The 17,500-nt window shown below is 49.1% G+C and overlaps 7 protein-coding genes across 8 annotated transcripts in view; 4 read left to right on the top strand and 3 right to left on the bottom strand.

Moving 5' to 3' along the window:
• The first annotated feature begins 406 nt into the window (after positions 1-406).
• LOC125956745 (BTB/POZ domain-containing protein 10) lies at positions 407-4,084 on the top strand. 2 transcript variants are annotated; one of them, XM_049688922.1, is made up of 4 exons: positions 407-1,215; positions 2,227-2,801; positions 2,874-3,251; positions 3,359-4,084. In XM_049688922.1, exons 1-4 carry the CDS (start codon positions 938-940, stop codon positions 3,568-3,570), a joined length of 1,443 nt encoding a protein of 480 aa, XP_049544879.1. In that variant the 5' UTR covers positions 407-937; the 3' UTR covers positions 3,571-4,084. The 2 variants fall into 2 exon arrangements, with proteins under 2 accessions (XP_049544879.1, XP_049544880.1); XM_049688923.1 differs by lacking the exon at positions 407-1,215 and adding an exon at positions 1,259-2,039.
• Positions 4,085-4,199: 115 nt separating this feature from the next.
• LOC125956742 (glycerol kinase) lies at positions 4,200-6,691 on the bottom strand. Its single transcript, XM_049688920.1, has 2 exons — positions 4,705-6,691; positions 4,200-4,610 (listed from the first exon to the last, which is right to left on the bottom strand). Exons 1-2 carry the CDS (start codon positions 6,082-6,084, stop codon positions 4,434-4,436), a joined length of 1,557 nt encoding a protein of 518 aa, XP_049544877.1. The 5' UTR covers positions 6,085-6,691; the 3' UTR covers positions 4,200-4,433.
• Positions 6,692-6,776: 85 nt separating this feature from the next.
• Positions 6,777-7,847, top strand: LOC125956772 (density-regulated protein homolog). Its single transcript, XM_049688965.1, has 2 exons — positions 6,777-6,925; positions 6,992-7,847. The coding sequence occupies exon 2, from the start codon at positions 6,998-7,000 to the stop codon at positions 7,607-7,609; it is 612 nt and encodes a 203-aa protein (XP_049544922.1). The 5' UTR covers positions 6,777-6,925; positions 6,992-6,997; the 3' UTR covers positions 7,610-7,847.
• Positions 7,848-7,881: 34 nt separating this feature from the next.
• Positions 7,882-9,877, bottom strand: LOC125956761 (uncharacterized). The gene is made up of 3 exons (XM_049688950.1): positions 9,430-9,877; positions 8,769-9,352; positions 7,882-8,706 (listed from the first exon to the last, which is right to left on the bottom strand). The coding sequence occupies exons 1-3, from the start codon at positions 9,614-9,616 to the stop codon at positions 8,581-8,583; spliced, it is 897 nt and encodes a 298-aa protein (XP_049544907.1). The 5' UTR covers positions 9,617-9,877; the 3' UTR covers positions 7,882-8,580.
• Positions 9,878-10,144: 267 nt separating this feature from the next.
• LOC125956747 (isovaleryl-CoA dehydrogenase, mitochondrial) lies at positions 10,145-11,995 on the top strand. Its single transcript, XM_049688926.1, has 3 exons — positions 10,145-10,449; positions 10,535-10,614; positions 10,688-11,995. The coding sequence occupies exons 1-3, from the start codon at positions 10,279-10,281 to the stop codon at positions 11,730-11,732; spliced, it is 1,296 nt and encodes a 431-aa protein (XP_049544883.1). The 5' UTR covers positions 10,145-10,278; the 3' UTR covers positions 11,733-11,995.
• A 79-nt stretch (positions 11,996-12,074) lies between these two features.
• Positions 12,075-14,346, top strand: LOC125955676 (bromodomain-containing protein DDB_G0280777-like). The gene is made up of 3 exons (XM_049686818.1): positions 12,075-12,234; positions 12,304-12,415; positions 12,494-14,346. The coding sequence occupies exons 1-3, from the start codon at positions 12,184-12,186 to the stop codon at positions 14,344-14,346; spliced, it is 2,016 nt and encodes a 671-aa protein (XP_049542775.1). The 5' UTR covers positions 12,075-12,183.
• A 273-nt stretch (positions 14,347-14,619) lies between these two features.
• LOC125956786 (uncharacterized) overlaps positions 14,620-17,500 on the bottom strand; it is a 7,536-nt gene continuing 4,655 nt past the window's right edge. The window contains exon 8 of the mRNA XM_049688981.1: positions 14,620-15,467. Within this exon, the coding sequence (XP_049544938.1) occupies positions 15,222-15,467 (246 nt within the window). The 3' untranslated portion in view covers positions 14,620-15,221. The remainder of the gene's footprint in view (positions 15,468-17,500) is intronic.

Genomic DNA, 17,500 nt, shown 5'->3' with positions numbered 1-17,500 from the left:
CACAGACCCACGGTACGGCCGAAATTTTCATTCCCCGTTTACTTTTCCGATCGGGGGGGTGTTTTTCTTCTGACACACTCAGTACGGTGAGTCCTTTCTCACTACAAGTGAGCATTTTGCATCACTTTCTCACTTGACAAGTGAGAACTTTCACGATTATTTACACAAGCGGAGTCTCCAATTAAAAGAGTGCCACAAACTACTCAAACCCCAGGATGGTGATAAAACTTGGTTTAACACAAGAAAACGATTGAAATTATTCATTTTCCAAATTACCCAATTATTATGCATTTAGCAAGAATCTTTTCAGAAGAAGCAAGGTGAGGCTCTTGCTATGAGACGCACTGTAAACACTTTTGACGTTTGTTTTTTTTTGTTCGAAACGTCAAATACGGGGAAAACTCAGCCAAACAAAAGAAGCAAACCACCTCCTCCGTGCAAGAAGACCAATTTTCCGTTCGCCCGTATTGCCCAGCATCCGTGATTCAGTGCTTGGGCCCCATACACACATAAATCTAGTCTACTGGGGAATTCCTGCCGTTGTGATTTCCTCCGTAATCTCTGAATCCGGGGAATCCGGGAAATCCGGGAGTGGTTTCCACTAATTCCGTTTTACTGCTGCCTACGCATATCCCCTCCTCGCGAGTCGTGTGTACCAGATTACGGTGCAGCTTTCTTACTTCCGCTTTTGCGCAAGAAGCGATAATCGGGTAACAGCGGGAATCCCAAACAAAATCCCGAAAAAAGGGACGGATTCAATGGTCGAAAAAGATTCCGTGTAACGGGAAATAGCAACAGTACCGGAAGTAGCAGAGTAGGTCACTAGCGCCAGGATTCTCAGCCCAACTCTCCCAGTACCATCTTCGTCGTGGATAGACTACACCTCATCTACCATCGATACTTTGGGCGGGTGTGCGGAGCGTTGAAGCGACTCGTGATGGACCTGCAGCATCAGCGTAAACAGGGAACATCCGGTGGCCAGCAGCAGCAGCAGCAGCAGCAACAACAACAGCAACAACTGTCCCAGCAGCGGGAAAGCAACAGCCCCAGTGTTGGGCCAGGTCCTGGTAGTGGCGCGCTTGTTGGTGGTGCTGCTGCAGTCGGTGGCGCAATCGGAAAGAATGATAGCTACGATAGCTCGCACAGCAGCAGCAACACCGAGGACACTACAGAGACAGACGATCGCCGCCGCAAGATGATGAAAAACCGTGCCAGGTAAGTGCGCACATGCGAGAAGAGGAAGGAAATAGTGAGAGGAACGATTCCACGGGGTGGTGGTAGGGATAGGAAGAACGGCGACACTCCCGTTCATATCCATCCCACGCTGTTGGAAGTAATCAAGTAAATAGTAACAAGAACTAGAGTCAATCGCCAGACGGTGCGCAGAGCAGTATGCGAGACCGAAACCCTTCGCTGCACACACAAAGGACACAAAGCAGAACGAATGTGCGAGAAGAGCAGGCTGTTGCTAGCTTCGGTTGTACGGGATGCAGCAGCAGCAGCTATTGCTTCATGCGCTGCGCTGCTGCACAGGATACTGTGTGTGCCAGAAGAGTAGCGAAAATAGGTTGATAGTGTATCCTTAGTTGACAGACGCAGACCGCCACCGAACCAGACGACCACGACTCCTCTACATCCTTCCAATGTCCTTTCTCGCTGCCTCATAGCCGCCAACCCTTAACATGGGCTAGCGCGCGTGATAGTCGGTGGCACTGGGAGACTGGGTTTCTTTGTGTGCTAGGTCAGGGTTTGGTCTGGTTTTCTGCCTTTTTTCTGTTGGTTTCGGTTACTATGTGTGGGTATGCTGACACCGTCTGCACAGCTCTAGACGCGACGACCACCTCCTCCTTCCCGCTGGCCACCGCTACCAACTACCAACGGCCCGTATTCCCGATCAACCATGTATTCCCGAGTGTACACGATTGACGGTGGCCTAGTATCACGCGAGATGCAGGATACAGGCACAACGTCAGCACAATTTCATCCTCGGTCCCTTCGCAGACGATGCACAGCTTACTTAGCCAGTGTCTGTGTTTAAAGTGAGTTAAGACCATAGTTCCGTAGCCACGACAACAGCTATCGTCTAGACGGCTATTACCGTTCGGTCAGAGCAAAGTGGGCCTGTTTCGAATTCCCTCGAGATTGATTTGACACGGGGAACAGTAAAACATTCGCCAGTCGTTTGTACTCGTTTTCATTTTAAATTTATCGTACTTCTCACCTCAGAAATAATCGACTGATGCAGCATCAACAGCAACAGCAACAACAACAACATAATACGACGGACAGTGCTAAGGTGGCGGCCTCAGCAGGAGGGTGTGTTGGGTCTGGCAGCATGGCGAAGAAGCTGCCCGACGGTGAGCGTATCACGCTGATCGTCGACAATACGACGTTCTCGGTGAACGCGTCCATGCTGACGGCTCAACCGCAGACCATGCTGGGCCGAATGTTTAGCTCGGGGCTAGAATTTACGCACCCGAACGAGCGGGGTGAGTATGAGGTGGCGGACGGCATCTCGCACACCGTGTTCCGGGCCATCCTCGAGTACTATCGATCGGGGGTGATCCGCTGCCCGCCAACCGTCTCCGTGCTGGAGCTTCGGGAAGCCTGTGATTACCTACTGATCCCGTTCAATGCCGAGACGATCCGGTGCCAGAATTTGCGTGGTTTGCTGCACGAGCTGAGCAACGAGGGCGCGAGTATTCAGTTTGAAGCGTTCCTCGAATCACTGATCCTACCGCTGATGGTTGACGCGGCACGGCAAGGGCATCGCGAGTGTCACATTGTCGTGCTTTCGGAGGGTAAGTAAAGGATCCCGGGGCCATTCGGCGCGGTGTTGTGTTATAGTGCTTACTCGTTATTGGCGCTTACAGATGACACGATCGACTGGGACGAGGAGTACCCTCCGCAGATGGGTGAAGAGGACTGCCAGACGGTGGCGAATACGGCCATGTATCGGTTCTTTAAGTATATCGAAAACCGGGATGTGGCGAAGCAGGTGCTGAAGGATCGGGGTCTTAAGAAGATCCGGCTCGGCATCGAAGGTTACCCGACGTACAAGGAGAAGATCAAACGGCGCGCCAGTGGACGCGTAGAGGTGATCTACAACTATCTGCAGAGGCCCTTCATACACATGTCCTGGGAGAAAGAGGAAGCGAAAAGTCGACACGTCGACTTCCAGTGCGTCAAGTCGAAATCGGTCACCAATCTGGCGGAAGCGACGGCTGATCCAGCGCTGGAGCTTGATTCGGGTACGCTCTCTGAGATCCCACTCTGGTTGGCAGATCTGTGTGGCTGCGACATGGTTGCCAGGTATTTTTAATCTTTTCTCTTATTTGTTCCCTTCTATCGACCATAGCCGGTAATCCACTTCCCCAGCGACACTTTGAAATATCACACGAACCAGAAGGTGAACCCTTCCTGCGGCCAGAAGCACTACTCGATGGCGAGGAAGGTGCCATCGGTGGGATGCTGGCGAATGCGGATGAAATAGGCGGTCGTGCTGGTGGTGGAGTCGGAGCAGGCGGTGGTGGTCCAGCAGCAGTGCTCGATGGTGTACCGCAGCAGTAGGCGTGCTAAAGCGTGCGCGCAAAACAATCGGAATCTTCACAAACAGTCCACAATGCGATGCGTGCGCGTGGCAATGGTTTCGCGAAACGAACAAATGATTAATCTAAGAGCAACAGGACCCCCGCCAGTATAAGTTCAGTATGCTGTTTTGCTGAAGGCCATGCGCAATGGTGCTTGATAAAAGGGTCCTTCTACAGCCTCGTGTTTCGTCTCTCTCTCTCTTTCTCCCTCTTTATCTCTTCAGTTATTTTCCTCTAAGCGAGATTTGTTTTTTGTTGGTTCAGTTTTTGTTTTCTTCAACCATGTATATATTTAAACGAAAAATGTTAGCTTTTTTGGCTGCTAGTTAAGCTCCTTATTTCACCGATAAATCGAGAGAATGGAAGCAACTGCAGCTGCTGCTGCTGCCGCCGCCGCCGCCGCCGCCGGTTGCTGAGGCAATACGGAATTCACGCAAACCTTATGCTCCTCGTATTCTAAGTATCTCAATTTCATCAGGAGGACCTACGGACGTGGATGGTGTGTCGTTGGTCTTTTGCATAATTACTGCTCCTCGTTCCATGCTACATTTATATGTTTTTTATTTTTCATTTTTCGACTGTATACCATGCGAAATAAACTAATTTACAATCAAACTCAACAAACGTTATACACGTGTGTGCCATCAGGTTACCGCTTACGTTCATAACGATAATGAAAAATGGTTTATTACATAAAACATAACCCAACCCCGGAAACATGTATCCCCTATATTTTCCCTATACTATGCATATAAGCTAGCAGCGGAATGAATGCTGCTCGTTGTCGGATGCCGCTTTGTGGAAAGATCAGCTTGAGCCTCCTCCTTCTCCTCTACGTACCGATCACAGTGTGTTGCTCTCCCAGCCAAAGGATCGCTCGATGGCCATCTTCCACTTGCTGTAGCGCATATCGCGCTCGTCTTCACTGATTTGCGGTCGAAACACGGTGCACTTGCTCTCCACACTCACGTTCTCGATGTCCCATTTGCCCACCGCGCGTCCAGCAACCATTGCTGCTCCCTATATAGGTTGATGGCCCGAAAGGAATTCAAAATTCAAAAAATACCATGAATCTTGAGACTAGATAAAGATCGACTCTTTCGAATCCCCTTACCAATGCGGTAGTTTCAACGAACGTTGGCCGCTGTATGTCCAGTCCAATTAGATCGGCTTGCCACTGCATCATCGACTCGTTGATCGTCATTCCGCCGTCCACCTTTAACCGGACGAGTGGCGTCCCACATTCACTGTTCATGACATCCAGTATATCACGCACCTGGAAACAGATCGCTTCCAGTGCTGCCCGCACAATGTGACCTCGCTTCGTATCCTCGGTAATGCCGCAGATAACACCACGAGCTTCCTGGTTCCAGTACGGTGCATAAAGCCCACTGAACGCTGGCACAAAGTAAACGTCCCCATTGTTTGGAACGGTTTTGGCTAATGCTTCCGATTCGCTCACACTTGCCATCAGGTTCATGTTATCACGCAACCAACCGAGAGCGGCTCCAGCGACACCTACTGATCCTTCCAGTGCGTACACCGGAGCCTCCTCCGGACCGAACTGGTAAGCTACCGTCGTGAGCAATCCATGCGATGAATCGATCCGCGCAGTGCCAGTGTTGTAAAGCAGAAAGCATCCCGTACCATAGGTGGCTTTGGCTTTGCCGCGCATCAAGCACTCCTGACCGACCAGAGCCGACTGTTGGTCTCCTAGGCAACCCGACAGTGGGATCCCGCGCAGTGGTTCGTATGAAATCAAACCGTACACCTCCGAGCTGGATCGAATGCTGGGCAGGATTTCAACTGGAACGTCAAAGAACTTCAGCAACGTTTTATCGTACTCTAGCGATTCCAGACTCATCAGCATCGTTCGGGACGCATTAGAAACATCGGTTATGTGCACGCCGCCGTTGGGTCCTCCGGTAAGATTCCAAATCAACCAAGTATCAACCGTTCCGAACAGACAGTTCCCCGCCCGGATGGCTGCCTTCACCTTCGGCACATTGTCCATCAACCACCGTAGCTTAACGGCCGAGAAATAGGGTGACAACGGTAAACCGCAAATTGGTTTTAGGTAGTCCTTGTTCTTTGTCTTATTTGGTACCGTTTCGAGCAGCTGATCGACGGTAGATGCGGTGCGCATATCGAGCCATACGATCGCATTGTACAGCGGTTCACCGGTTTCCTTGTTCCAGACGATTGTCGTTTCACGCTGATTCGTAACGCCGACCGCCACGATATCGTTGGCCGGATCACCGCCTAAATCGCGCAGCTTCTCAATCGTTTTCTCGATGCACTCTTGCACGACAGCCAGTATCTCCTGCGGTTCCTGCTCCACCCATCCTTCCTGAGGGTAGATTTGTCGCAGCTCCTTCTGGTGGAAGCAAACCACTTCGGCCGTTTCCGCCTTGAAAAGAATGAATCGTGCCGAGCTGGTCCCCTCGTCGATGGAACCGATCAAGTCACCAAACTTTTTCATTCCAGACGACATTACCGGACGCTTCGATCAAAGTTCACTTTGGCTGGTTGGTTGGCTGGTGAGACCTGGGGACAACGAGACGGATGCTTCCGGTGAACGTCAGGAATGCAGACTTCGATACACGTTTCGATTGCACGGTGGTGGATAGATTTATTGCATAACGTGCTGCGTGCTTAAGCCGGACTAAATCGGCTAATGCGATGAACCGTGGGAGGCCCGATCCGGTGCGATTGGCTTATCTTATCGTTGTCGATTACTTTCCGTTGGTGACGAACGGTTTTATCGCTCGACCATGGCGCTGCGTCTTATTGGAAGCCCAAAGGTAAACACCAACTGCGCGGGCGACTGCGGCGTTTTGTTCTCGTTTGATGCCACGATGGCTCTGATAAGCTGACCTTTTTCCTCTACGACACTCGGTGAGGACGATTGACAAAGTGTTTGCCAATCATTGTAGACACAGTTTGTTGCATGGCGTAAAACAAAATTGGATGCTGTAATCGCTCAAGCAAGATTCCGCCGGCAGGTTGCGCACATTTTGTTTTGCTTCTTTGATCCTTCCGGCAGCCACTTGACAGGTGCAGCGGTTTCGTGGTTTTCCTAGCCACAGCGTTTGCAGGGATTTATGTGATTCAAAAGGACCCCTGCCCGAATATTCTTTATATTACTCGACTGAGTAAATCGACCACGAAAATGTAAAAAAATGCACTCTTCGGGAAACGGTTTTTGATTTTTGTTCGAAGTAGTCGTAATGACAGCTGTCACAACCCAAGAATCACAACAAAACAAATCCTCGATTCATCACTCCCGGCGTGGAACGTGGATTTGATCAGCACCAGAACCGACCCAGGAAAAGGTAATTCCGGACCACCAATTCACGTTAAATTGATATTTAATCGTTGCTTGTGCGTTGCTATTCCAGAACATCATGGTAAAGGAAATCCCTGATCGACTGCTGGCAGGCCCGAAACCGGGAGTCGTCTACCCACTGACCGTTGTGTGTTGCGGCAACTGTTCGATGCCCCTGGAGTATTGCGAATACTATCCCGATTACGAAAAGTGCAAGCAGTGGCTCGAGAAGAATCTGCCGATCGAGTTTGAGCGGCTGAAGGTGGGAAATGCGCCATCCAGTGGTGATGGCGGCACTGCGGCGACTGCTTCCGGTGGTGGTGGCGGTGGAGAATCCACGGCCGCCGCCGATACGGAAGATGAAAAGAAACGCCAGAAACGCGGTGGTAAGGGGATGATGAAAACGAAGAAACCCAAAGCTGAAGGACCCCGCTCGATATCACTATCACGATCGGCCCGAGGCAAAAAGAAATCCGTCACGGTAGTAGTCGGTCTCGGTACGTTCGATATCGATCTGAAGCTCGCGGCCAAATTTTTCGGTACAAAGTTTGCCTGCGGTTCATCGGTTACTGGTGATGATGAGATCGTCATACAGGGTGACGTGAAGGACGAGCTATTTGACATTATCCCGGAAAAGTGGCCCGAAATCGACGAAGATTGTATCGATGATCTTGGCGATCAAAAGCGCTAGGATAGACGCGTGGTGGTGGAGTACTACGAAGGTTCAAAATGTGTTCAGAATGCTGTAACAACATCTATTTAACATCGAGGGAACATCGTGTAGGAGGACTTTCAAATAATAAGTTTATTGATTTGATTGAGCATTGCGAAATATGTTAAAAATACATCATCATTCTATTCAACATGCTGAAAAGAAATCTGCTGCGTGGTTTTTAATCTGTATTTTAAAATATAAACTTTCGTCACAAGAGCTCAATTCATCAAAGTTTCTTTGAAAACAGTTAAAAGTGTATTTTCCACCAAATTATGGCTGGTGGCCGTCTTTTTTGAAAGCAAATGCAATAAGTTACGAGAAATGAAGAAGCAATCTACTTACATTACATATTATTGAGCCATTTAAAGAGCTCCTACGTACACGAAAAACTGCCAATGCCAATTTTGCCACAAACATTCAGAAGGAGGTGATGATGCTAATGATTTTGCTAGTAACACTACCATTTTGTTGTCAGAAGTACGTCCTAGTATTCTACGTACGCCCTTTTCAGTTGCCTTACCCCCCAGGGCACATATTACAATAAACTTTCCCATCCTCTGCAACGTGCCAGCTAACTGTTCATTACTACCTAACTATGAGCTACCATGGCAAAGATACCGACGGTAGAAGAGAGCGAGAAGTTTGGGTGGGATTTCCATAAGCCCCCAGTCTCAATTGCTTACAACTACAGTAGAAAGTAGAGGGATAATGAAAAAGTAAATCACAAACAGCATCTCGCAAACCCTAGTGCATTACCGTAAAACACCCTGATAAAAGCTTAAGTACATACGTTATAAATATTACAATCCTTCTCCTACTCGAGATTAGCGTGTTTCGCGTTGATCGCATCGGGCGGACGGTCCGAAAGCATAGTTCTACGAATTTAAACCCTAGTCAATTGAGTTTTTGTGCACCGAGAGATCCGAGTGAATTAAAATTCTTACAAGTTAAGAAGCTGCCACCGAATTGCCAATGGCGAGGGCTTTTTGACTAATTTTTTGGTTAATGAACCTCGAGTACAGCGACCCGCCCGGATTGCGCCGATTCGGGCCACGTGGAATGTGATACGATAACTGAAATGGAAACGAACCATGAATTTATTACGCACCGCGATAATTGAAGGGATTGTGCTTACGGGATTTTCGTGTGGCAACAAGGTGGAGATGCAGTAGGCATAGTTTTCCAGCTGCGGTGTGCTGAGCTTCGTCTCAAACTCCATGTGGTAGGCGATGATGATTGCCGTCAGTTGGCACTGCATCGATTTACTCAGTACGCCGAGCTCTCCGACGGCCAATATGTTCCGTCCTAGTGTGCTACTATTGAGAATATCCTTTAGCGTGACCGGTGACATGGGCCAGCGGAAAGATTGATAGGAAACCGTTGGCATGCGGTTGGATATTGTGTCCTTCTCCTGCGCTAGCAGACTTGATTGTTGCTGTTGCGTACACTCATCCCAGAGCGAAGCTGCCACCGTCATGCCCGAGGAAGAAGGTACACGCTTTGGTTGGCTTGCTTGAGAATCGGCACTGTCCTCGGATTCTGCGGATCGCTTGTGGGTCGACAGCCATCGGAGGCTTCTACAGGGTAGACCGATCTCTTCGCGCCACTCAAGTAACGCCTCTCGAAACAGAATTTTTGGCCCCAACGGTCTCCCCTCGAACAGCACGTCCACATCCTCCAGGCGCATCTTCCGCAGACACTCAATATCGATCTCTTGTGCTGTGGAAGGTAGGGAGATGAAGTGATTTGGGTGTCATGCCAGCACGATTCAGTGGTTAACTCCATGCGGTTCTTACATTCCAGCAGCGCGATGGTCTCATCCGCCAGCTTCAGCTTGTAGCTGCAAAACGTACGCAGTTCCTGGTCTTGCAGCTGTTCCTGTTCCTGTTGCTGCCGCTGGTGATCATCGTTCGCCACCAGCCTGTTCAGCAGCTCTACCTCTTCGCTAAACGGTTCACATTTGATCATTATGCTGCCATTCATTTCGATCGATCCGTACAGATTTCCTACGATTTAGGGCAGCTCCATTTGGGATACCGTGGGTGGTTCTAGACGTAATCAGCTCCCCACAAATCACTTTTTCAGCTTTCAAACAACAAAATCCTCCATTTTTTTGACAAATCGCCGCAGGGTGACCAGAGTTTGTTTACCTTGTTCTCCAAGCGTTTCTGTGAAATGAAGCGTTTTTAACTGGAAACGCTTCATTTTTTTACTTTTTTTTAAGCCACTTAAATTCATTTTTTTTCTTTTATTAGGAATTTATACTTTTATAAAGTGATTGTAACTGACATAGCAATGAAATTACGGTTGAAAATTAAGAAATTGTTCAATTTTGATCCTAAATAGCTGTCAAGGTCATATGCTAAGCCAAGCCTCCAACGCACAGCGGCCCGCAACGTCCTGCGTAAACCCTTCTCCAAGATATATGCTTTTTCGTGTGCGTGAGTTCGGGGAACTGCGCCTTGGGAGATTCGCAAAGTGGGGTGTGATTTCCGTTGAAAAAACATCTCGGATCGCAAGTATTTGTGAACCGCGGTGCTCCCTTATCACTGAAATTGTGCGACGTCACGGCAGGCGAGGTGTGCTGATCGCGAGCGTTCTGTGCTGATTTTGCTGTTGCCTACGCCAAGGACTAGAAGGCGAGGATGTCTGTAATACGTAACTTGGCAACGGCCTCCCGCCGTCTGTTGGCCACTAGCCGACTCCGACCACCCACCACCACCACCCCTGGTGGGGCCATCCTCGTTCAGTGTCGCTCAATGCAGCACTATCCGATCGACGAGAACCTTTTCGGATTGACCGAGGAACAACAGCAGGTTTGTGTGACACTTTGCCTCTTTGCGGATCGAATGATCGTTTCTTTCGAAAGGGATGCTAATGATCCCCTGTTTTCCGTAATAGCTACGCCAAACCGTGTTCAACTTTGCGCAGAAAGAGCTCGCACCGTTCGCTCAGGAAATCGATAAGCAGAATGAGTTCAAGTAAGCGATAATCATCGGTGCCCGGCTTGCTTTGGTTGTATTTTATTCGATCCTTTGCTCGATCCACTTCCAGGGAACTTCGCAGCTTCTGGCGCAAGCTAGGCGATCTCGGTGTGCTGGGTGTAACGGTGAAGCCCGATTACGGTGGACTCGGCGGTTCCTACCTCGATCACTGTATCGTGAACGAAGAAATTTCTCGTGCTTCCGGCTCGATCGCGCTGTCCTATGGTGCCCATTCGAATCTGTGTGTCAACCAGATACACCGTCACGGAACTGAGGAGCAAAAGCAACGTTATCTACCCAAGCTATGCAATGGTGAGCATATCGGGGCACTGGCCATGTCCGAGGCCGGCTCGGGCAGTGACGTGGTATCGATGAAGCTGCGTGCCGATAAGCAGGGCGATTACTACGTACTGAACGGGAACAAGTTTTGGATTACGAACGGTTCCGTCGCGGACACGTACGTAATTTACGCGAAAACGGACGCTAGCGCCAAACCACAGCATGGCATTACGGCGTTCATCGTGGAACGTGGAACGGCCGGATTCACGCAGGGACCCAAGCTTGACAAACTGGGCATCCGGGGCAGCCCGACCAGTGAGCTCATCTTTGAGGATGTGAAGGTGCCGGTCGGGAACGTGCTTGGTGGACTGAACAAGGGTGTCTACGTGCTGATGTCGGGATTGGATCTGGAACGGTTGGTGTTAGCGGCCGGACCGGTCGGTCTGATGCAGGCCGCCTGTGACGTGGCGTTCGAGTATGCGCACGTGCGCAAGCAGTTCAATACGCGCATCGGCGAGTTTCAGCTGCTGCAGGGCAAGATGGCAGACATGTACACGACGATGAATGCTTGCCGAGCGTACCTGTACTCTGTGGCTCGTGCTTGCGATGCGGGTCACGCGAATCCCAAGGATTGCGCCGGGGTCATACTGTACTGTGCCGAGAAGGCAACGCAGATAGCGCTCGATGCGATCCAGATCCTTGGTGGCAATGGGTACATCAACGATTACCCCACCGGCCGTATCATGCGTGACTGCAAGCTGTACGAGATCGGTGCCGGAACGTCGGAAATCCGACGAATGCTGATCGGACGCGCACTCAACAAGGAATACCAGTAACGCCTAGAACCGTCTGCCATCATGCCAAGCCAGGTGCCGTGTTCGTATAATGTCTACAAACTGTGAGCAAAGTGCATTTAATAGGTTTTAAATCAAGTACCGTTTTCTGAAAACGATTTCCGAGGGAAACAAAACTCTAAACGCCGATGGCCGTACGGAGCGGTTCTAGCTTTACGCTGCCGTAAGCGTATGGGTAAGCCATCGTTTCTGGATACCTGTAGGGACGGTTTGCAATGGAAAATAAAACATTCCTCTGTTTTAAACGCTAGCCCCACTCTTTGTCCTCCGAACTATCCCTCTTCCTACGATTGTTTCGATTTCGCCTCGCACTTTTCAATTGACAGCTGGCGAGTGTAGACCGATTTTGATCCTCCATCTAGCCATCACAGTGGGCATTGGATAGCTTCATTCTTTTTGAATCACACACTCTTCGTCGTCGGGCGCCAATAACATGATGGCGAGCAGCAAAACATTGTCGGCAGAGTTAATCTCTTTTTACCGAGTAAGTTTAGTAACAGGTGGATTCTTTCTAGCGACAAATCGCAGCCTAATCTTGTAATGCCTTTTGCAGAATACCAGAGAAGCGCAATCAAATCATGCAGAAAGCGAAAAAGAGGCGGAATTACGGGCCCAAATTCAACAAAAGCAAACCTTCCTGCAAAGTCTCAAGCGTCTCGTATCGGGTAAGTATCACAGCAGGCTGCATGCCATTCCAATTGCCGTGCTAATTCGACTCCATTTTTCGTTTCGGTTCGTTTCAGGTATGAACAATCTGTACCATGGGATACAGGCTGGAAATGAAGAGTCGGTACGTGGAAGGCAGATCATCAAGGAGAGTAATACTATCGCCCAGCGCTTGATCGAGAACTATAATAGCCAACTGGAGTTGACATGGCAGATGCGAACGAACCGGCTGCTCAGTGATTGCGACGGTGATCGAGAGCGACGTGCCCAGCAAAAGATGGCACGCATGCTTGAGGTCGTGCGGGTGCAGGAACAGGTAATTGCCGAGTTGCGTAGCTCGCGCCGCTTGATGGAGGTGGAGAAGAGCAAACAAATGGCCCTCACGTTACAGCAAGAAATAGCGGACATTGACCGGGACTTTGTCCGTGCTAAGCAAGAGTACAGACAAGAGGAGGATCGCATTTGTCGCACACTCGCTGATCTGTGTGCATCGATCGGGGAGGAAATGCTTCGCCGGCAGGAGTTGAATGCGATGCCAATCGATCCGAAGCAACAGCAGCAACAACAACAGCAACAGCACCAGCAACTGGAAAATGGTGGTTGTTCCGATCCGGCTTTCAGTGAGGTAATCAATGCTATTGTTAATACGCACGAGGGTGAGAATGGGTCGCTGCAGCACGAGGGTGAGGTGTCGCTCATGTTGCTGAATGAGTCGACGAGCAAGTATTCGTTCGAGTTGGAATTCAAGAACCCAAACGATTTCCCTGACCTACTGAAAATCATGCAGCCAGCCAGCACCAGTTACGAGAAGATGGTTAAAAAGTGCGAACAATCGGCAGATACGACCCAAAATCGTACGAAGAAAAATCAATCCAAAAAGCAATCGCGAATCAGTGGTCAGCAAGAAAAAGTCGGCAATGGCAGAAGTGCTGAGCCTCCGAAGAAAAAGCAAAAGCAAAACGATTTCAAAGCACAATTCGGTGCGGGGTCGACTAAAGAAGCCCTAGAAGGACAGAATGACCAAGAAAATCATCGTCCACTCGCTGGCGAGAAGATAGCCTCTTCTCTTAAAACTCCAGCAAAGAGTTCAAATAGATTGGTCAAAACTCAGGATTCAAATGTTGGAGAAAACCATCAGCAGGACCAGCGTACGTTGCGCAAACGTAAAGCATTAGAACCCGCCATGGAGAGGTCACAAGCGGCCCAAATCCCTAGAAAGGAGTCCAAGCAGAAGACCGCACCCGCAGTGACTACTGCTAAGCCTGACAGCATCTTCAAGGAACCCTTACCGGTTGCATCTTTTACTGCAAGCGGCTCCAAACGGAAGCCAAAATCACAAGCAATTGTACAGAAAGTACCTGTTAAGAAACCTGCACGGGTTGACGAAGTTATTAAACAGGATCGACCCATGAAGCCAGCCAATGTGGCTGAGGTACAGCACGAGGAGGACTTTTTGAGCCCGAAGAAACGGTCATCGAGCCAATTTGCACTTCAAGGTACATCGAACAGGGCTATGGTTCAGGACGAAGAGGTTTTCTTGAGCCCTGATAATGAGCCGTCGAAGGACACACCATCAGACACTCCCCCAGAGAATCTACTGGAAAGCGATGAGCAACATCCAATGGGAGAAACACAAAACAGCAACAGCAGCATCATTATGGAAGAATCCATGAGCAGCGGTTCGATGGATTTTATGCTCCCCAGTTCAAGCGGTGAGTTTGATATAAACCTTTCACCGGAGCAACCGAGCAACTTCGATAACGATTTGGACTTTCTGAACGATTTTTCTACCAGCAATGCTGGAAGAAAAGGAGCTGCTGGGAGTCGTAAAACGAATGATCCTGACGAACCGGTCGAGTCGGCTGGTTTTGATTTCGCTTTCGACGACGGTCTGTCTTCTGAGCAATTGGATCAGCAGGATTTGTTCTAAAGAGAAGGAGGAGATTGTCAATCGCTGCTGAACCTTGTATAGCCGATAGATTATACAATATTCCGGCTTCATGCAGCAACGAACCATCATCTATATTCGCACAATTCTCTCTGCCCCAACTCGTATCTGTAGTTGGAGATACGAGAGAAATTTTCTTTTAATGAATCAAATAAATACGTTTACCGGGAGAGGTTTCTCTGCTTCAATGCGACCATTCATCATTCTGTAGCCATTTCTCAGTCCTTCGTTCCCCACCCACCCCCTTCCGTCGGATTTCTACTTTCAAATAAATACCTAGTTTATTTCTGTTTTCAACCATGGTCATATTTCGAATCTATTTTTCGGTTTTCGGTAGTTGTTGTAATCTGTACTTCCTATTGCATTGCATGTGCACACACTCGTCGGACCGGGATAAGAAGTGGCGGCGCTGGCGCGTATAGAACTTTAAATTTTTCGTTTTAGCCCGGCGCGGCACGATTCCGAGCGGGCAGTAGTCCCAACCCGATCCAGCCAGTCCATCCCGCCATTCAAGACAACGCGCGCTGCATTTGCTGCTAATGCTGTCAGGAGTTTGGTGTTGTTTTGTTGTCCTGGGAGTGCGCGCGGATGGCGGATCGGGATGGTGTGTGTGTGGTGGAGTATGTGTGTTCCGAAGGATGTTGTGTGAGTAGCGCACGTAGCAGCAGCAGCAGGCAGTAGCAGTAGATCTCTCTCTTGTTTATAGCGGTATGCATGTAGCGGCAGGCAAACCTTCTGACCAATACGGCGTGCGCACTCCCCAAACACGATGTTGAGTACTGTGGCCACACGCCCACCACTACCACCATCACCACCGACACCACCACGATTACTAATTACAACTAGGAGGAGGACGCTTAACCCAGCAGGGCCTTAACTTCGTCGTAGAAGACGAGCACCAGCGCGCCACCGGTACCACGCAGGACGTTGGAGAACGCACCCTTGAAGAAGGCGCCCGAACCTTCCTGCTTGCCGATCTTGACCCAGCAGTCGAGAGTGTTCTTGTACATGATATCAGCCTTGGCACGGCCAGACTGCATCATCATGCGTCGTCGGACAGTGTCGAATGGATACGAAATAATACCAGAAGCCGTCGTCACAACCTGCGAAAAAGAAAAACGGAAAGAAGAGAAGTTAATACCAACATTTTTACAGGAATTTGCGGCTAACGCAGAGTCGAAAATGCCAACACTTTGGCGCCGTCATGTGCCTGTGAATCTGTTCGGTTATCATCCGCTTCCTAATTGCGACATGCGACATGTGGCTGTACACCTCTCTACGGTGTTCAGTCTTGCACCTTCCCTCCAAATTCTCAGCCATGGTCAACTTAATACCAGGGCTACCACACACGAGGAGGTGTCCGCATCGTATGCGCGCCCTTATCTATTAGCGGGATTTTTTTCAAGGCTATCACAAAAGCGTTCCAGAGTGAACGTGCGTGCGTGTTTGCCGTTTGTGTGCGTGTGTTAGAAAGGGAGGACTACTACTACTGCAGATCAGCTGATAAGCTACAGGGTTGAGACCATTAGAAAACGACGACAACGACGGTACTAAAATTATCATGTGATGGCGGGCCCGGAACCTGTGGAACCTAGCAACCCAAGATCGCTAACGTCACTACGCAACACAACTTGTGCTCTTCAAAGTTTGGAAAACGTCAATGATCCTATCGTATAAATGTCTTTAAATTTATCCTTATTATTCGCGATTTCCATATATTTTTTCTCTTTTGTGGAGTAAATAGATAAATAACGCGCCTCTCCAGTTTACAAATAATCGATGATTCTTTGCCTGCTCAGGGACACATGTATTTGTGTCCGTTACGTCACGGCTAGAACAGAGCAGTCAGAGAGGCAGCACATTTTGGACGGCGTTACATAATGTGACGAAAGAAAGGCGCCGGTTGCTATGAGAGAGACGTCTTTTACGAAGCATTTTGTCAGTAAGATACATGATTGCTCTAAAGTAATCATAATGAAAAATAATTTCCATAAAAAACCAAAAAGCGTATTTTCTATCTAAAAAGGAAACTATCCCCAATAACAAGCGGGAACACGAGGATGGAGGGTTTGTCTTTTCAATCGCCCATTCTCTGACTATAAATATCCTCTCAGCTCAGCTGAGGGAGCTTCTCTATGGTGGCCGTTCGGTGAATGCGGCGCTGTGTTTTCATTTCTTATTCCCCCCGTGTGTTACGGGGCCAAATGTTTCGAAATCCTTGCCTTGCCAGTGCCACCCGGGTGTCACGGTAGGTATGCTGCTGTCGTGACACTATCGCATGAGTTCAGGATGGTACGACACAAAGGGCTAAGGAAGGTGAAATGCTGCAAATGTTTGTAACGCGCACATGCACACGTCGTACACGAAATCGCAGATGTTATCCATTTCTTTTTTGCATCCCAAAATGCATTTTCTATTCCGTAAAAGGGTAAGATGCTTTGAGAAGAGTGGCATTAGATAGGTCTGCGGCGCTGTTCGGAAAGGTCAAGAATGTATGTAGAGGGAACACACGAGGGTCGGCTCTTTGCGTGCCCGTCTCGGCACATTGCATACGTGAATCTCTCATCGTGAAAGCTGGTGGCAGTCGTCTAAACGTGAACGCGCGCGCACGCTCCGTCCAAACCACTAGCTTGTAGGACTTGACGTCCATACATTTGCTGCCACCCAATTGATACGACCTTGAAACACAAACACCAATCTCCCTGGCCTGCCTTATGCATCTCAAAAAGCAAGCCATGGACTCCCGGCCTATGGATCCATAAACGTTGCCATTCGCGACGACGTCAATTGTCACGAGTGGCGGGTGAGCAAGAAAGGAAAATATTCATTTCACTTCATTTTTGAGAAAAATGAATTTTCTTCCTCTAAATATAACACACTGACAACTGACGAGTGCGCGCATGGTGTCTCTCGGTCAGGAAAACGTCTTAACCGTTCTTTACAACACACTTCTCTTCTCTACATGTGCGTATGTTTTGTGTGCCGGATTGTATAATCACCATCACGCTACGGTAGAACGCTTGTGCGTGGTAGTTTCCTGTTCTTACTCTGGCGTTATGCAAGCATCACACACGCAATCAGACGACAAGACATCTGAATCGAACCAACCGGAACCAAAGAAAATCCGGGTTTAGAA

Source organism: Anopheles darlingi, chromosome 3, assembly GCF_943734745.1.
Source record: "Anopheles darlingi chromosome 3, idAnoDarlMG_H_01, whole genome shotgun sequence".
Lineage (NCBI taxonomy): Eukaryota > Metazoa > Arthropoda > Insecta > Diptera > Culicidae > Anopheles > Anopheles darlingi.
This window is presented reverse-complemented; position numbering and strand designations above follow the sequence as displayed.

Bases quoted from the DNA above. Each gene is read 5' to 3' on its own strand.
- LOC125956747 (XM_049688926.1), top strand. From the start codon at position 10,279: ATGTCTGTAATACGTAACTTGGCAACGGCCTCCCGCCGTCTGTTGGCC. The intron at 10,450-10,534 runs GTTTGTGTGACA...TTTCCGTAATAG, and splicing joins TGACCGAGGAACAACAGCAG to CTACGCCAAACCGTGTTCAA. The intron at 10,615-10,687 runs GTAAGCGATAAT...ATCCACTTCCAG, and splicing joins GATAAGCAGAATGAGTTCAA to GGAACTTCGCAGCTTCTGGC.
- LOC125956745 (XM_049688922.1), top strand. From the start codon at position 938: ATGGACCTGCAGCATCAGCGTAAACAGGGAACATCCGGTGGCCAGCAG. The intron at 1,216-2,226 runs GTAAGTGCGCAC...TTCTCACCTCAG, and splicing joins ATGATGAAAAACCGTGCCAG to AAATAATCGACTGATGCAGC. The intron at 2,802-2,873 runs GTAAGTAAAGGA...TGGCGCTTACAG, and splicing joins CATTGTCGTGCTTTCGGAGG to ATGACACGATCGACTGGGAC.
- LOC125956761 (XM_049688950.1), bottom strand. From the start codon at position 9,616: ATGAATGGCAGCATAATGATCAAATGTGAACCGTTTAGCGAAGAGGTA. The intron at 9,353-9,429 runs GTAAGAACCGCA...TACCTTCCACAG, and splicing joins GACCATCGCGCTGCTGGAAT to CACAAGAGATCGATATTGAG. The intron at 8,707-8,768 runs GTAAGCACAATC...TTTCCATTTCAG, and splicing joins TGTTGCCACACGAAAATCCC to TTATCGTATCACATTCCACG.
- LOC125955676 (XM_049686818.1), top strand. From the start codon at position 12,184: ATGATGGCGAGCAGCAAAACATTGTCGGCAGAGTTAATCTCTTTTTAC. The intron at 12,235-12,303 runs GTAAGTTTAGTA...TGCCTTTTGCAG, and splicing joins AGTTAATCTCTTTTTACCGA to AATACCAGAGAAGCGCAATC. The intron at 12,416-12,493 runs GTAAGTATCACA...GGTTCGTTTCAG, and splicing joins TCTCAAGCGTCTCGTATCGG to GTATGAACAATCTGTACCAT.
- LOC125956772 (XM_049688965.1), top strand. From the start codon at position 6,998: ATGGTAAAGGAAATCCCTGATCGACTGCTGGCAGGCCCGAAACCGGGA.
- LOC125956742 (XM_049688920.1), bottom strand. From the start codon at position 6,084: ATGTCGTCTGGAATGAAAAAGTTTGGTGACTTGATCGGTTCCATCGAC. The intron at 4,611-4,704 runs GTAAGGGGATTC...CAACCTATATAG, and splicing joins TCGTTGAAACTACCGCATTG to GGAGCAGCAATGGTTGCTGG.